The sequence below is a fragment of the Schistocerca americana genome, chromosome 1 (genome assembly GCF_021461395.2).
Source record: "Schistocerca americana isolate TAMUIC-IGC-003095 chromosome 1, iqSchAmer2.1, whole genome shotgun sequence".
In the NCBI taxonomy this organism is placed as follows: domain Eukaryota; kingdom Metazoa; phylum Arthropoda; class Insecta; order Orthoptera; family Acrididae; genus Schistocerca; species Schistocerca americana.
In genome coordinates this window covers 1,075,495,249-1,075,509,455 of record NC_060119.1, presented here as the reverse complement: position 1 = coordinate 1,075,509,455, position 14,207 = coordinate 1,075,495,249, and the positions used below count along the sequence as shown (strand labels likewise).

The following is a 14,207-nucleotide window of genomic DNA, read 5'->3' as shown; positions in this document are numbered from 1 at the left end:
GCTCTCCGCCTCTCTTCTGCTCTCCGCCTCTCTTCTGCTCTCCGCCTCTCTTCTGCTCTCCGCCTCTCTTCTGCTCTCCGCCTCTCTTCTGCTCTCCGCCTCTCTTCTGCTCTCCGCCTCTCTTCTGCTCTCCGCCTCTCTTCTGCTCTCCGCCTCTCTTCTGCTCTCCGCCTCTCTTCTGCTCTCCGCCTCTCTTCTGCTCTCCGCCTCTCTTCTGCTCTCCGCCTCTCTTCTGCTCTCCGCCTCTCTTCTGCTCTCCGCCTCTCTTCTGCTCTCCGCCTCTCTTCTGCTCTCCGCCTCTCTTCTGCTCTCCGCCTCTCTTCTGCTCTCCGCCTCTCTTCTGCTCTCCGCCTCTCTTCTGCAGCACTTCACTGTCTGCCACCCCTACCATACTATCCTTCCTTCTCCCCACTCCACGCGCCAGCCTCTTCATTAACCCCACCCAGTCGCCACTCCCATCATGCACTGGTGCTGCTGCTCGCAGTTTGGTTTGTTGCCTGAGACTGCAGTCGTGTTTGTGAGTTGTGCGTGTGTAGTCTATTATTGACAAAGGCCTTACGGCTGAAAGCTTTATTTGTGACAGTCTTTTTATTGTGCCTATCTGTGACTCAGCATCTCCACTGTTTGGTAATATTTTAATTTTCTGTGCAACATTATTAGTTATGCCTCTCACATTCTTAGTTCCACTGGTACAGCAATTCAGTTGCCTTGTGGTATTTTACTCTGTTCGAGGAAAGGATTTAGGGAATCAAATATTTCACCTCCAGTATTAAATGTTTGTGAGACTAGCATAGAACAACCTCCAGCAATGAGTTGTCTTGGTGGTACCTAACAATTACAATTAACACTGAGAGACTAACTACACTTTTGTGAAGGAAACTTTCATGAATTTTTAAGTAAAGTAGGTTCATACTTTATATTGGTTGCTAAATTTATGATGCACTGGGCTGCCATGTCTTCCTAAAGGGGGATTCTATCTGATTCTTTTGCAGACTGTTCAGCTAAAATACATTTTGCTGTCTCTGTAAGTTAAGGTTTAATATCATTTTCTGCAGCAGAGTAGACTTCACCATATTGAGTTGTCTTATAGCCAACTTAAAAAAAAAACACCTTGATTGCGGTTTGAACCATAAACATTATTAATTTTAAATGTAAAGTCACATTTTCAAATGAAGGATTCAACTTTTTCCTGTAAGCTCACCGTGAGCAGGTTCCTAGTTTTTTTAGTATCTGCCTTAGGGTAACTACTCATACAAGCATTAACTGGCATAACTGCTGTTGAGGTACATCCATTGGGGTCATTTTCATTACTACCATAGTTCTCTTTAGTTAAAGAGCTAGGTATAAGGTTTGAAGTACACATTATGTTCTACAATAGAATGCTTTAGAGACCTCTCCATCCTGCAACAAACTATAGTCGCAGCTACATTTTAAGATCGAATGAAATTTAAAGGGTCTCATTCACAATATTTTTAACAGCAGAAATATAAAACTCAAAGGGAACTATTAATACAGGCATTCACTTTTATGATTTCATTAAAGAGGTGGATCAGGGGGAGTTTTATAGGAATTGATAACAAACATACAAGCACTCATCATTTATAATTAAGGTTTACAAAGCATAATTCACCTGGTCTCTGAAAAATACACCCTTATTCAGTATTATGATTCATACCAACTGTACAAATTGGTAAGTGGATGTGAGGGTTAGCTGTTCTATTTTTTAGAGGTGTTGATTTTTGTTTTTGAAGTTACATTATTGAGTGTTATAAAAGGGCATGTGACTTCCACAGGACCCTTGTGTAATCTCCATGGAACCCAGAGTTCAGTGTAAAACAGTTTAAGAAACACTTTTTGATGCAGTTACCATAAAAAGAATTGCTGCTGTTGCAGTATTAATTGTATTGAATCAAGGAGGCATGCTATGGATCCAAAAATCATGGGTGTAGTATTCGTGTGCACTTCTGTGGAATTTGATCAAAGGTTTATTAGTAAAGTCAAAAACCATCAGATGTTGTCCTTGCACTGTTTCTAGGTATAGACTCCCAAACTATTAAGGGAGATGGTTTCTTTGAAGAAGGTAGCTCATAAGTCTGTTACAATGAGAAGGTAATCCATTTTAAAATGGCCATGTTTTAGATAGAGGTACACTGATTTATTACACTTCCTGAAGATGTGCTAGAGAGTAATCTGAAGCGTAACCCTTCAGTTTAAATGCGATTGGCTTATTTTGACTGGAAGAAATGCAGTTATTTATATTTCGCATCTCGTGTCATAAGTCTCCCCTGACCTGCAGTTCTTGGTGGCTTTCCCGATATCTACCCCTTTTCCTAGACCTCTCCAGTTCTTTTCCTTCACCTCTCTTCCTTCCCCTTCAACAGTTTTGCCTGAAGGGGGAGCCACTGGCTCTGAAAGCTTGCCTGATTACAATCTCTTTTATGTGTGTGTTCTGCTGCTTCTTTGTGAGTAGATTTTTTACCTATCCAATTACACTATGCTGATTAACTTTGTTAGACAAGATTTTTCTCTTTGTCCTTATCTACTGTGATTTAGAATTAGTGAAGATTTTGGGAATCGGATTATGTCTAATGTGTAATGTATCAAGTGAGCCTTGACAGATATTCCTGAAGTGTGTGCTTTTGCTGTAGATATGTTCAACAAACTATCAGATGAGATGGTCTTAATGGTGTTCCGTTGGCTACCAAAAAAGACACTTGCACTCACAGCACGTGTCTGTAAGAGATGGAAAAGGATTTCCTTAGATGAAGCATTATGGACTCGTATAGATCTTGGATCCCGCGTTTTACAGCCTGGAAGTATGGAGCATATCATGAAAAGAGGTGTCCTGATTCTTCGTCTTTCACAGGCAGTTGTAAGTATTTAATATTCTTGCAATTTCATTATTTTTTGCTCTATACTTCAGAATTACCAGAACAATAATTTGTTTGAAAATCGTAGCCTATACATTTATTACACAATAAAGCTCTTCCCATGTTAAAGAAATACGCACCAGACATGTGCAAAAGAATCATCAAGTTTTCATTTATCTTTGCTGCAGTTGTTTGTTTCTGTAGCTGGTAAATGTATCCACTTCCTCTTCAGTATTGTTGCTAACAATAGAAAGGCTCAGTGTAATGAAACGTGAAGTTAGTTCAAGATGATATGTGAGCTTGTTTTTGAATCGAGCTCTGTTTTCTGATCTGTTTGAGGTAGCATGGCAGAAAAATATGTAGGATGCTGAAAAGTTCTAAACTCTTGACACTCCTGATGGAAATGCTAAAACCTATTTTTAGTCATATCAGCTGTCATTGTACATTCATTATTGTAAAGTGCTTGAACTAATCTGTCAACTTTGCAGTAGCTGTTCATTATTTAGCAAGAGGTAAAGCACTGACAAAGTAGTGGTGAGCAGTTATGTTGTGCTCCCCCCCCCCCTCCCCCCTCTTCTGTCATAATGACTAATGGTGAATAAATGCTTGACAGAAATACACTTCGTAAATAAGTATCTGTTAACATTTCTCTACCATACAATTCAGAGTTTGGAGAGAAGCTGCAACCTTGATCATGTGTATATAACATTTTAAGGAGACAGTATATCTGGCCAGAATGTGTTAGTGAAATGTGTGGTCCTCCACTCTAATAAGACATGCTGAACAATTTGTACTTAGTTGCAGAAGCGCTTCAACGTTCCTCCATTACAGAGATAAGATTTTCTGTAGTCATTACAAAATTCAGTTATTACGATCAAAATATTATTTAGAACCATTAGGCTGGAAGAACCTTCAGTGTTCTTAAATGGCCTCTCATTAATATTTTTCCACATATCTTTGCCATGACAAATTGCCTTTTCACTTCTGCCTGTTTCTTCAGCAGACATTAGTTAGAAAAATTTTCTGTCCTCCGCCTGCATGAGTGGCTGACATTGTCAAAGCTTCACCTTCCATTGCTGATGGCAGACTAGTCGAATTTGTGACTGCAGATAAGTCCCTGGAATGCCAATGTCTGAGGTTTTTTCTGTGGTTGTTACCACTGTAGTTCTCTGTGCTACCTGAAATAAACATTTGCTGCAGCATGGTAATCCAGATCAATTCTCCTTGAGGCTTTTCTCTTTATTGTTGTCATGTATGGATTTCTATAGCTACGTTGAGTGAGTGAGTGTGTTAGCTCTTACCTACAGCAAGAACTTCTGTGTAGAGTAATTTTATTAACAATATAATGAAAAGGGAAGATGCTACTCACCATATAGTGGAGATGCTGAGTCGCAGATAGGCCACGAAAGCTATGTGACGGTCTTCTTGTTGTGCCTATCTGTGAATCAGCATCTCCACTATATGGTGAACAGCAACTTTCCTTTTCATAATATTGTTACATTCCATCCTGGATTTTCCATTGTTTGGTTAATTTTGTTATGTGGTTGGTTGGACACTGTGCATGCTGTGCCACAGCTGATTTCTCCACTTCTCCCATATGGCAGTGCCACTTCTGTTCGGTGATCCTTAGTTTGGTTGATCGTATAGTCATTCCAACACAGCTTTTCCACATGTATGTGATACGCAGTATATTCCAGACACCGAAAGTGTCTCCATTTTATCCTTTGCCGATTGGAGGGTGATTCTGTGATGTTGGGAATGTAAGACAGAAAGGCTGTACCCGACATGTTTCTTTGTGATTTCTCTCTTCACTATATTTGTGATTCTATGAAACTTCTTATGTAGCTGGTGGAGAACCCATTGTTCCTCGGAATGTTTTCCAGGTGTTGTATCCTGTGTATGAGCTACTGAAGCTCACATATTTGTCTTCCGCACATTACAAACATATTAATTATCCCTTTTTCTGGCTCAAGTGGTAATTAGATAGCTCGTACAGGTATTGGTTTGTGTGTATCAGTTTTGGATACATTTTGTGTTCCGGTTTTCATCATTCAACATAAGCACATCTAGAAAGAGTGCTGTTGCTCCTTTTCTGCCTCCAAAGTAAATTTTGTTGACATCAAGACTGTTCAGATGTTGCAAGAAGTCACCAAGCCGATCCTCACCATCACTTCACACAAGGAAGTTATCATCGACGTAGCTGCTCCACACCTTAATTTTACAGTCTCTCATCATGAGACATGCATGAAAGAGCTATTTCATGTAGAATGGCAACTTTACGAATAGCTGTAATGTGTCTAAATGGGTAGTCCACTTAGTCAGGTGGTGGCAAACTACTTCATGGGACATTTTGAAACACAGGCACTGGACTTGAGATGTTATAAAAGTAATTTGTGGTATAGATACATTGAAGATTCCTTCATTGTGGGGAACCATGGTCAGGAACAGCTCAATGCGTTCCTGAGACATCTGAACAATCTTGATTTCAATATAAAATTTACTATTGCGATAGAAAAGGACCAACAACTAAACTTTTTAGATGAGGGATGGTGAAAACCTGGAACAGTGTGTACTGAAAACTAACACACACCGACTGATGCCTACATAATCTCTCATCCTCTACCTGAGCCAGACAAGAGGGATGATTAACACCCCTAACTTGGTGGGGAAGGCCGGCAGACTTTAATACATTATAAAATGCTCCGCATGTGGGGACAGCCTTTGTCCTCACCCACGAGATTTGCATGCGGTTTTTTGTCAGGGCACCGATTACCATGATGTTGAGTGCCCCATCAACCATCATCATCATTAGGGATGATTAATACACTTGTAAATCTCAAAATATAAATGTGGGAGCCTCAATACCTTATATGTGAGATGCGACACCTGAAAAGCGTTCTGAAGAGCAATGGGCACTCCATTAGTTATGAAACAAGTGTCATGGAATTACTCGGCAATGACAAATTGGAAGAAGAAATGTTGCATACCAACTGCCTGCCATACATTCCCGGAGATACAGATTCAGCAGTCTATTGCATAAACAAGGCATAAAGATAATGTCAAAGATGATCAAAGAGGTCTCAGATTTTGCAAAGGACAAAAGGGACCCACTTGCAATGTTGAGAGTATACTGCATACTAAGTACATGTGGTAAAGTCTGTTGGAATGACTGGATGATCAATCAACACCAGGATCACCGAAAATAAACAGCGCTTCTGGTTGGGACAAGTGAAGTCAGTTGTGGCAGGGTATGTGCTTTGTAAGGCTTACCACATAATAAAATTTGCCGACATTGAAGTTCTTGCCATGAATAGCTTCAACAAGAGGAAATCCTCAAGGTGAATTGAGCTTGGATTGCTGTGCTGAAGTGAACAACCATTGCAGGTAGCAAGGGAGGAACCACAGCAGTAACAACCATGTAAAAGCCATAAGCTTTACTGCAGTCCACCACTATCAGCGGACAGTGAAACTTCAACATTGCCAGCCACTCATGTTGCTGAAATGTCAGAATAATCATCAAACATTGCCCACAGAACCCAAGACAGAAACCAAAGGCAATTTGCCAAGAAGTGGCTATGAAAACTTAACAATTTTGCCTTTTTGCCTTGTTTTTGAAAGTGAAAGCTCAAGTTGATATGGATGAAGTGTCTTTGGATGTGGGAAGGTCCATTTCTTTCTAACGGATACCAATTGTGACTACATTTCAGTTTATAAAATAAACATACTCAGTCGTGAAACTAGAATAGTTTGCAAGTTTTTCTACTGTGCCCACTCACAATTTCCTAAAAAGTTCATTGCTGTTGACATAAATTGATCAAGATAGTACTATTGAAGTTTTTGCCAAGTATTTAATCATGGTTTTTGTATCTTAAAAGCTTAATTTTTTCCTTTTTCTTTTTCAGATTCCTGACCCAGTTTTCCTATCCAGCAGTCCACTGACAGAAGAATGCAGACTACAATATTTAGACCTTAGTATGGCTAGTGTTTCTGAAAAAGGTAAAGCCAGCTTGTGGTTGTTTGGATGTTACATTTGGTGACTTTTTGAACTGTTTGTATGGTAAATATTTTTGATAGTTGCTGAACTTGCTGCGATATTTCATTGCTTATAGTGAGAAATGCACTAAATCCTTTATCTATGCAATGTAAGGTGTTTTGTGTAGATGGTTTGTATAATGTCAAGTGGCACTGAAACTTCATGCAAGCCATTATTGAGAGCTTTGAGAGTTTATGTACTTTGAGTTATTTGGTTTCCTGTGTTATATTAAAACATAAAATATTGTAAGAATAGACTCCTGCAGATATAAAAGTGATTGTCATACATTATTTGTGGGATAAAAAAACGTTAGCCATCATCCAAACTGCATTTTTGTGTACACTGTTGTCTAAAGTTAAATGCAGTTCTTTAGTTTTTGTGCACAAGTGTATTACTGTGCCCTAAACATTTCACCTTACCAAAATTAATTTTTGTTTCTAGAATTTTATAACAACTTCAGAATTAAGAAGTGTGAATTCCAGTCAACATTGACAACTTTTTGTTAATTTGCAAATGTTATAAATGTGTTTTTGTCTCTCCAACCTGCCATTGCTGTTCAGTTTAACTTTCTCCCTTTATGTATTTTTTAGTAGGCCTAACAATGCAAATTGGACTCACAGTTTACTTATCAAACATTGATGTATCCTGCATACCAGGTGGAACAGTTTTACAGTTGATTCTCCCAAGGATCTAAATAGTTCAGAGTGAATATCTGCTCCAGGTATCTTGTTTTAACTCTCTTTCAGTGCGTCTCATACAAAGTTATTTGCTTGGCGCTGGCAGCGCTAATTTGGATTACTTGGTTTGTCGCCAGCCATTCTTGACATTGAGAGATTGTAAATTAAGTTCTCAACCTTGTTCCCCACTTTCATGAAATTTCAATGATACACATACGCAAATAAACACAAAACTTGGTTCATATTTTTATTTGCATTGTCTTTGGTACTTAGTATTTCTCTCTTATATGATATGCAACAAAACAGTCTCCAAGATGTAATGCAACTCCACAAGACTTGCACTGTAAGTGTGTTGTTCTCTGTTTTGTTTCTGGAAAATGTATGGCAGTGTCTTCGTTTTCATTTCGGAAATATGTAGGCCTATTAGTTGGTGTTGCTTTGTTACTGGAAAGTCTGTCAACTGGATCATGAGACGTATGCGATGCAGTGGCAACCTCCAAGTTATGCTCTGTGCATTCATCGTAAATAATTGTATCATCTCTTTAGTCTGCCACGATGAAAGTGCACAAATACTTATAAAAACAAAAAACTTGTTGATGTATGTAACTTAGTGTTACCTAAACAGAACACCAACAGAATGCAAAAGATAGTAAAGTGCTGTCATTGGCCACTGTGCGATACTATGCTCACGACACCGCTGTGGTGTCGCCGGCCACTGTGCGATACTACGCTCACGACACCGCTGTGGTGTCGCCGGCCACTGTGCGATACTATGCTCACGACACCGCTGTGGTGTCGCCGGCCACTGTGCGATACTATGCTCACAACACCGCTGTGGTGTCGACGGCCACTGTGCGATACTATGCTCACGACACCGCTGTGGTGTCGCCGGCCACTGTGCGATACTATGCTCACGACACCGCTGTGGTGTCGCCGGCCACTGTGCGATACTATGCTCACGACACCGCTGTGGTGTCGCCGGCCACTGTGCGATACTATGCTCACGACACCGCTGTGGTGTCGCCGGCCACTGGTGTGTTAATTTAGCAGTTTCAGTGTTTTGTCTAATTTTCACATCTCCCATCCCATCTTCATTCCTTTCCATAATATTGTCTTAGTTCATTACCTTTCCCTTTAATATATACCTTCCATCTTCCCCTTCTTTGCTTTGCTTTGCTTTGTTTTGGCTTGCCATCTGAAAACTTTATATTTATGCAGCCCTTTTATTATTATTATTATTTTTTTTTTTTTTTAAGATGACTTCAATTTTTCTACATGTGTTGTCCATCTTTCCCATAGTCATGTGTGCTTCTATCGTCCTCTGTTAGTTGTCTCACTGTCCTTGATATACAATTTTGCACTTTCTTTCATCTCGTATTTTAGATATCAGTTTTCTGTTTTACTTACTTCATTTCCTGCCTTCTGTATTTTCTTCTTCTATCAGTTGAAATCAATGTCCTATGTCTTAACCAAGGATTTCTATTGCACATTTTAGTTTTACTTAGTTGTTCCTCTGCTGCCTTCACTATTTTATCTCTTGAAACTACCCATTCTAATTTTACTGAATTTATTTATCTTTCGTCATCCAAGGACCCTCACAATGATACAGGGTTTGTCAAGGTAATACAGTGCCAGTTAATTGACCAAAATATGATGCTGCTACATACATACATACATACATAATGTGCTTTAAGAAGATAGGACAGGTAGCCTGTGGGGTTAGGACAGGTGGTCAGCTGTGGTCTTGATCAAGGAACCATCCCGACATTTGCATAGCAAACCAGGAAAAAGCCCAATCAGGATGGCTAAACGGAACAGCTCCATCCTCCCAAATATGAGGTCAACAGCTGTACTGCCTCACTCAGTAATTCTCTATTGTATAGTCCAGTCACCATAATTTCCTGCAGCAGTTTCTTCAGTTTCAATCTGTCATCCAAACAATAGAAAATCCAGTATGGAATAGTGACAATATTATGAAGAAGATATTTGCTCCTCACCATGTAGCAGAGATACTGAGTCACAGATAGGCACAACAAAGGCTGTCAAAGCTTTTGGCCAAACAGGCCTTCATCTGAATAAATCTCTAGCTGTCAAGGCCAGACTGTGAGCAGCAGTGCGTGATGGGAGAAGCATGCTGGGTTGTGGAGTTGTAAGGAAGAGGATGGGGTGAGGAGGACAAGGACAGTAGAGTCGGGGTGGGGGACAGTAAAGCGCTGTTTGTGGGAGCATACAGGGACATAAGGTGGCGCAAGGGTAGGGTAGCTAGGTGCAATTAGGAGAGTGGAGGGAGGGTTCAGTGGAAAAGAGGTAAAGACTGCAGGTGCATTGATGGAAAACACAGCTGTGTAGTGCTGGAATGGGAACAGGGAAGGGGATAGGTGGATAAAGGACAATGACTAATAGAGGTTGGGGGCCAGGAGGATACAGGAATGTAGGATATACCGTAGCGAGAGTAACTACCTGTGCAATTTAGAAAAGCTAGTGTTGTTGAGAATGATCCAGATGGCACAGGCTGTGAAGCAGTCATTGAGATGATGGTGATGTTGGGGAGTGTGCTCAGCTTGTTGGTTGTCATGCCCATGTAGTATTCAGCATAGTGGTTGCAGCTTAACTCATAGGTCACAGAACTGCTTTCACAGGTAGCTCTGCCTTTTATGGGATAGATTATGCTTGTGACAGGACTGGAATAGGTGGTGGTGGTGGTGGTGGTGGTGGTGGTGGTGGTGGTGGTAGGGATAGGTCTTGCATGTCGGCCTGTTAAAGGGATATGAACCATGAGGTTAGGAGTTGGGAACAGAGGTTGTGTAGGCAGGGACATTTATATTGTGAAGGTTCAGTGGGTGGTGGATTACCAAAGTGGGAAGGGTGGGAAGGATAATGGGTAGGACATTCCTCATTTCTGGGCGTGATGAGAATGTTGAAACCCTGGCAGAGAATGTGATCCAGTTGCTCCATTCCTGGGTGGTGCCAAGTCATGAGGGAAATACTGCTCTGTGGCCAGATGGTGGGACTTTGGGAGGTGGTGGGTGACCGGAGAGATAAGGCACGGGAGATCTGTTTTCGTACTGGGCTGGAAAGGTAATTACATCCTGTGAAGGCTTCAGTATATTTAAAGAGGGACTGCTCATCACTGCATATGCAACAGCCCTGAGTGACTAGGCTGTATGGAAGGGACTTCTTGGTATAGAAGGCTGGCAGCTAACGACGTGGTGGTATTGCTGGTGGTTGGTCTGTTTGATATGTAAGGGGGTACTGATGTGTAGCAATCTTCGAGGTGGTCAGTCTGTAGTTCAAGCTCGGAAGTACGAGCAGTCCACATTGCACTTGGAAATGTTTCGCAGTGTAAAACCTGATTTCTGAATCTCTCAGGGTGCCTGGGCCCCTTCCTCATATTCAACTTTCTTTCATAATTCTTAAAGTATTTGCAGCATGGTTAATTTTTTTATGTGAAAAATTCTACTGGCTGGCTGCTGCTTCCCTTCTTTTTTCTAGTAGTTCAGGTTTTCTCTTCTTTGTCTTTTTCGCATTAGCAAATTACAATTACAATTAAATTTTTCTTTTTATATACTGATTTTCTTTTATCACATCATACATCTTTTCTTTATCTTCATCTGCTGAATTAGTATACATGTACTGTTTGTTCATTCTTCATGCAAAGGCTGTTGGGAAGCCTGTGCTTAAGCTGCTGTGGGGAGCAGAATAGTGTTAGAGGGATGGCACCAACCAAGCTTATATGCAGGAAGGGACAGGGGATGGCAGCTCCCCCTCCCTAAGAAGAAATTATAATCTTCATAAACAAAACTTGGATCCTATTCTGCCACACAGGCGATTGTATCAGTTCCATCTAAGTTTGACTAAATATAGAACAAAAAATAGATGTTCAGTAGTAACTAGTGTATGCAAATAATTCGTCCAGAACTGTGAAACCTAATTCGTTGTTCAATGTTATTTTCCATCTACTTGAAGAGTAGATGACTCTGGGTTCTGAAAACATAGTGTAGCATTTCTGTTTTGGAGGGTACATGTGTACTTGTGCTGTGCTGTGGGGTGATCAATATGGTTGACCGTGAACACACTTCGTACTCTGCAGTCGCAGTGCAGACAAATTTACTGCTCCAAGATGACCAGTTTCAACAGTATTAACCTGTCACCAGCTGATCTAAGGGGAAAAACAAATAAGAACCGGTGGGAGGGGGGGGGGGGGGGGGGGTGAGTGAAGGGAGACTACGATTCATATGATGAATCTATAAAATATACAATCTTCCATTACCTTCTTGAACTTGCTGTAATATTATCGTGTTACATTACATGAAGGCAAATCATAAGTCAATTCATGTAATGTAGCATGGTAATTTTATAGCAAATTCCAGAAGGTACATGGAATATTGTATATATCCGGTGTATGTACTGTAGTCCCTCTCTACCCCCCTCCATTACACCTTTTTCTTCTTAGATTAGATGATGGCAGCATAAGACTGTTGAAACTAGTCATCTTGTAGCAATAAGTATGTGCACTGCGATCACACACATGTGGTGTGTTCATTTTCAGTTTCTCCTTCGTATTGTGGTTCTTCCCCTTTTCTGCACCAGCAATTGTTAAGATCTACAAAAATTATTATTATAGGTTGTATTCACACATATCTGATGTTACCTGGCTTACAGCTAAATAATTGTTAAAATCTCATATCTATAATCTTTCAATTTTGCAAGTTTGTGAAGTATTTGGAAGGTCCCTTAAGTCATGCAGATAAAAATGTAAATGAGACAAGATAGGCATAACATAAAAATGAGTTATGTCATTATGGCTGCTCAGTGCCATCTTCTGTTGTGCATGTGGATTACTATTTTTCCAGTGCAGCTGAGCTGCACCACTCACTTTGGAAAATGCACGACTGTCAGTCTCAGCATAAATCTTTCTTCGAGCTATACTCCCTACTGTGGTCGTAAAATGATCCATTCAATGGGGATTTACTAATTTTTGTTGTGACATGATAAAGATATCTGAACTTTTCCCCTCTCCTACAAAATAGTTAATATAAGCTACATTATCTACTTTACTCAAAGTACTCGTTATGGAAGTAGTATGACAGGGAGTATACGACCCGGGAAATCAGGGAAAAACCCGGGAATTTTTTCATCCAGTTGAGAACCACGAAAAACCTGGGAATTTTTTGTAATTCTGGGAATTTTTCATTGTTTTAGTTTTCAGTTAAATTTTTGCAATTTTGACTAGTAAGAATTGGTTCTCTAGCAAAGAATGTTACTGTATCCTGCCACTGGAGAATGATACTGCAGCAATAAAATATAAGGGAGGAAAACAATAAAACTTTAGTGGCAGTGGAAATGCTCAATTTAAACAAAAAACACTGTGCATGCACAAGCGTCTGTGAATAGCAAAAATATGTCAAAGGCTGTAGGGTGAAGATTATGTAATTCTTCGCAACAATAAACTGCTTGCTGTGAGCATGACATCACAACTGTTCACATTAGGTTTGTTTGACCACTTGCCAGCGGGCTGATGCGCATCCGTAGTTGACTCACATATGGGCAGTACCTTCTCCCACTTCCTGCTACTTGAAGTGTGGCTGTTAGCTGTATGGGCAGTAGCAGTAAACAGCCAGATGCAAATGAGAAATTTTTCCCGCGCGCCCTAGCTGCCAGATTCGCGCATGTGTAGAGTTGTCAGATTTGTAGTGGGGAGGGGGTTAGTCTCCTCGTGACCCGTATTTGCGTTAAGTGTCGTTTAGTGATTTCACTGCTTCTCTTGGTTAACAGCTCCCACGTCAAATGAAAACAAAATGGGTTTCTGTGACTGGGAGCTATCAAGTGAATTAAAATACATTCTCATATTACAGAGGGGAAAAATATATCATTAGTTTTCTGATTTTATTTTATTTCCAAGTTACTAGCAGTCGAGCATTAATCGCCTTGCAGAACAGTAAAGTTATTTTTGCAAGTTTGCTAAAGAAATTTGGCTTTATTAATCTTTCCACTGAGGCAACATTTTATTTGAAACAGTGTTTCATTCCACAGCATTGGATAGTTCAAACTGTTTGCTGAATTTGAAGTGCACATCATCATCTTCTGCCATGTATGGCATTATGCCATAATAAAGAACCAAAAATGAGATTGTAGAGTATCAGATGGGACCTGCTTCAGTGTGAACCTGGAAAAAACCAATGTGCACTTCAAGCCGAATTATGCCTTTTAGTATGGTTTACGAAATTACGATGCCCTTGGGAGTATCCTCTGATGCCTTTTTTCTTTTATGGTGTAATATAAGCTCTCTTAGTGCTTTATGCATACAAACATGCGGGCTTCCTACACCACTGCAGCTGCACACGCGCAATAATGTCTGTTTCTGGCGCTCTCTGGCAACTGGTAAATTGAACCTATTTCTAACAGTCTCCAGATAGTATTGCAAACAGTGGTTCAAAAAGTGTTACTTTCAAAGTAAATATCTTTTTACGCAAGATGAATTATGTTACATGTGAGCAAGTGTGATGAATTTTTAAATCACAGAGCATTTAAAACTGGACACTTTGAGGACCAGCCACTTACAAGAATTTCGAGCCCAGACATTTGTCATAATTTTAAATTTATTGGCACATTTGTGTGATGTATCTT

General features: G+C 40.2%; 1 protein-coding gene across 1 annotated transcript in view; it reads left to right on the top strand.

Annotated features, from left to right (window-relative positions):
* Positions 1-14,207, top strand: part of LOC124549874 (S-phase kinase-associated protein 2) — a 116,154-nt gene that overhangs the window by 48,410 nt on the left and 53,537 nt on the right. Inside the window, exons 4-5 of the mRNA XM_047125272.1 lie at positions 2,649-2,872; positions 6,773-6,866. Of these exons, the coding sequence (XP_046981228.1) occupies positions 2,649-2,872; positions 6,773-6,866 (318 nt within the window). The remainder of the gene's footprint in view (positions 1-2,648; positions 2,873-6,772; positions 6,867-14,207) is intronic.